Here is a 2,021-nt window from a genome sequence, read left to right as displayed (position 1 = left end):
TCCAGCCTGTCCTCCTCGCTCCATTCCAAACACCTCCTTCTCCCAGCCACGGCCCCCCAAGAACTGCACCCCGAGCCCCTGCTCAGGAGTCCTGGCCCGCAGCTCCCAGCTAGTCAGGGCCCAGCTCACTGTCCCTTCGTGTCCCTCAGCCTCCCCTTCATCTGGGGCTCTGTGCTCCTGCTGAGCTTGCTGGTGGTGGCGGTGGCGCTGCTCGCTGTGGTGGCCAGAAGGAAAGGTAGGTGGTGGTCCATTCTTCTATCCCAGCATGGCCCCCTTGGGCCTGTCAGCCGGTCTGTAGACCAGCCCGGGAATCTAGACCATCCCCTACAGAGGCATTGGCAAGGCTGCCCAGACTCTGGAGTTCCCATGGCCGAGGGGTGGAGGGGAGGAAGGAGTTCAGTGGGAGCAGGCCTGGGGGAAGACAGGAACTGGAAAGGGTGGGGGAGTGGGACTGGAGAGGTGGGGAAAGGGCTGTGGAGTTAGGGTGGGTGTCCAGGCAGGTTTGGCCGGGAGCTGTGGAGGCAGCAGGTGGGTGGGGAGTCAGGACAGGCTGGGCTGGGGGAACTGTGGGTCCGAGGGGGAAAGGTTCAGGGGTGGGAGCAGGGACGGTGAGCCTGAGGTTTCTGCGGGGATGAGGGTTGGGCTTTGAGCCGGCACAGGAGGCAGACTGTGCTGCTGTCCTCTGTGTTACCAGGGAACAGGCGCGGCGTCCCTGGCCAATCCCACAGCAGCCGAGGTCCAGGCATGGTAAGAGGGAGGCCTCTGCCGCTCCCAGCCAATTTGCCCAGGCTCTCCGCCAGCCACGCTCCCTGAGAGGTGCCAGGTTGATGGGGTGGAGGGAGGACTGGGACCCAGTTGGGGTTCAAACCATTTTCCAAATGGTCCTTTGAAAATCCTTTGTCCTGCCAAGGAATAATATTGATGCATGGTCCCACCTTCCCAGACTTGGGGAAAAAATTAGGAGTAGGAAATCTTCAAGGAGTCCTCTTGCCCGCGGACATATTCAGGATTCCAGAGGAGAGGCAGCGTGGTCCTGGGCTTTGGCCCAGGGGGCTGGGGCCGAGGAAGGCGTGCTCTGCCTGATTTGCCTGCTTTCTCACAGGCGCTCTCCTCAGTGATCCACACCAATGACTCTGGACTGGCTGCAGATGTGCCGTCGGACGTACCATACGTCAGGCTCGACTCGCCACCTTCCTTTGACAGCACCACCTATAGCAACCTATCTCTTGAGCCCCCGTCAAGGAAACCCCCAGCCCCAGCCCCAGCCCCATCCTCATCGCACCCTCTGCCTCCTAAGGTCCTGAGCTGCTCCAAGCCTGTGACGTATGCCACGGTCATCTTCCCTGGAGGGGACAGGGCGGGAGGGCCCTCCAGGGAGCCAGCGCAGGATCCTCCCCAGGGCCAGGCTCCGCCCAGCTGAGCTGCTCATCACAATGTGCTCACAGAGACCACCAGGGTTCTTTCTGTGCGCCCACCAGCCAGCCTGTGCCCTGCATCCTCAGTGTGTCAGAGCAACTAGGGACTTTAGGGTCCAATCTAATGTCTAGACTTCTGACCTGGAGCGTGATGACTGGTGTGACCCGGGTGTCTTAGGGGAGCCTCCCACACTGGCACCTCTGCCATTACACCACTGGGCTAAATAAACTAAATGATGATCTATGCGCTCTTGGTGGTTGAGGGGAAAGGAAGGGCCTGAGTTTGATTATTTACTTGGCCTGTGAACTGAAAAGACTCCAGTTGGTGCTGCGTGATCTCCTGCCTGTCCTGCCAGGGGGCGGGGCTTCATTCCCTGGTCTGGACATGGCAACACAGTTGAATTCAAGGGGCACAAAGAAGGCTTTTCAAAAGTATGTCCCACCTTCCTCATCGTACCTGAAAGTATAGATTCATTTCCTTGCAGCTAGAAATCTTTTCTGTTCCTGCTGTACACCTTGCAAAACAAATGACATCTTCTGTGTGACAATATATGAGAGCAGGGGGGTAATGATCCAAGGAGACTCAGGGTGTGAGAGAGGGGGGAA

The 2,021-nt window shown here is 58.7% G+C and overlaps 1 protein-coding gene across 1 annotated transcript in view; it reads left to right on the top strand.

The window, feature by feature from the left end:
• TREML1 (triggering receptor expressed on myeloid cells like 1) overlaps nt 1–1,659 on the top strand; it is a 5,106-nt gene extending 3,447 nt beyond the window's left edge. Inside the window, exons 4-6 of the mRNA XM_015572168.1 lie at nt 150–235; nt 695–747; nt 1,103–1,659. Of these exons, the coding sequence (XP_015427654.1) occupies nt 150–235; nt 695–747; nt 1,103–1,420 (457 nt within the window). The 3' untranslated portion in view covers nt 1,421–1,659. The remainder of the gene's footprint in view (nt 1–149; nt 236–694; nt 748–1,102) is intronic.
• The last annotated feature ends 362 nt before the right edge of the window (nt 1,660–2,021 follow it).

The sequence above is a fragment of the Myotis davidii genome, unplaced genomic scaffold (genome assembly GCF_000327345.1).
Source record: "Myotis davidii unplaced genomic scaffold, ASM32734v1 scaffold167, whole genome shotgun sequence".
NCBI lineage: Eukaryota > Metazoa > Chordata > Mammalia > Chiroptera > Vespertilionidae > Myotis > Myotis davidii.
This window is presented reverse-complemented; position numbering and strand designations above follow the sequence as displayed.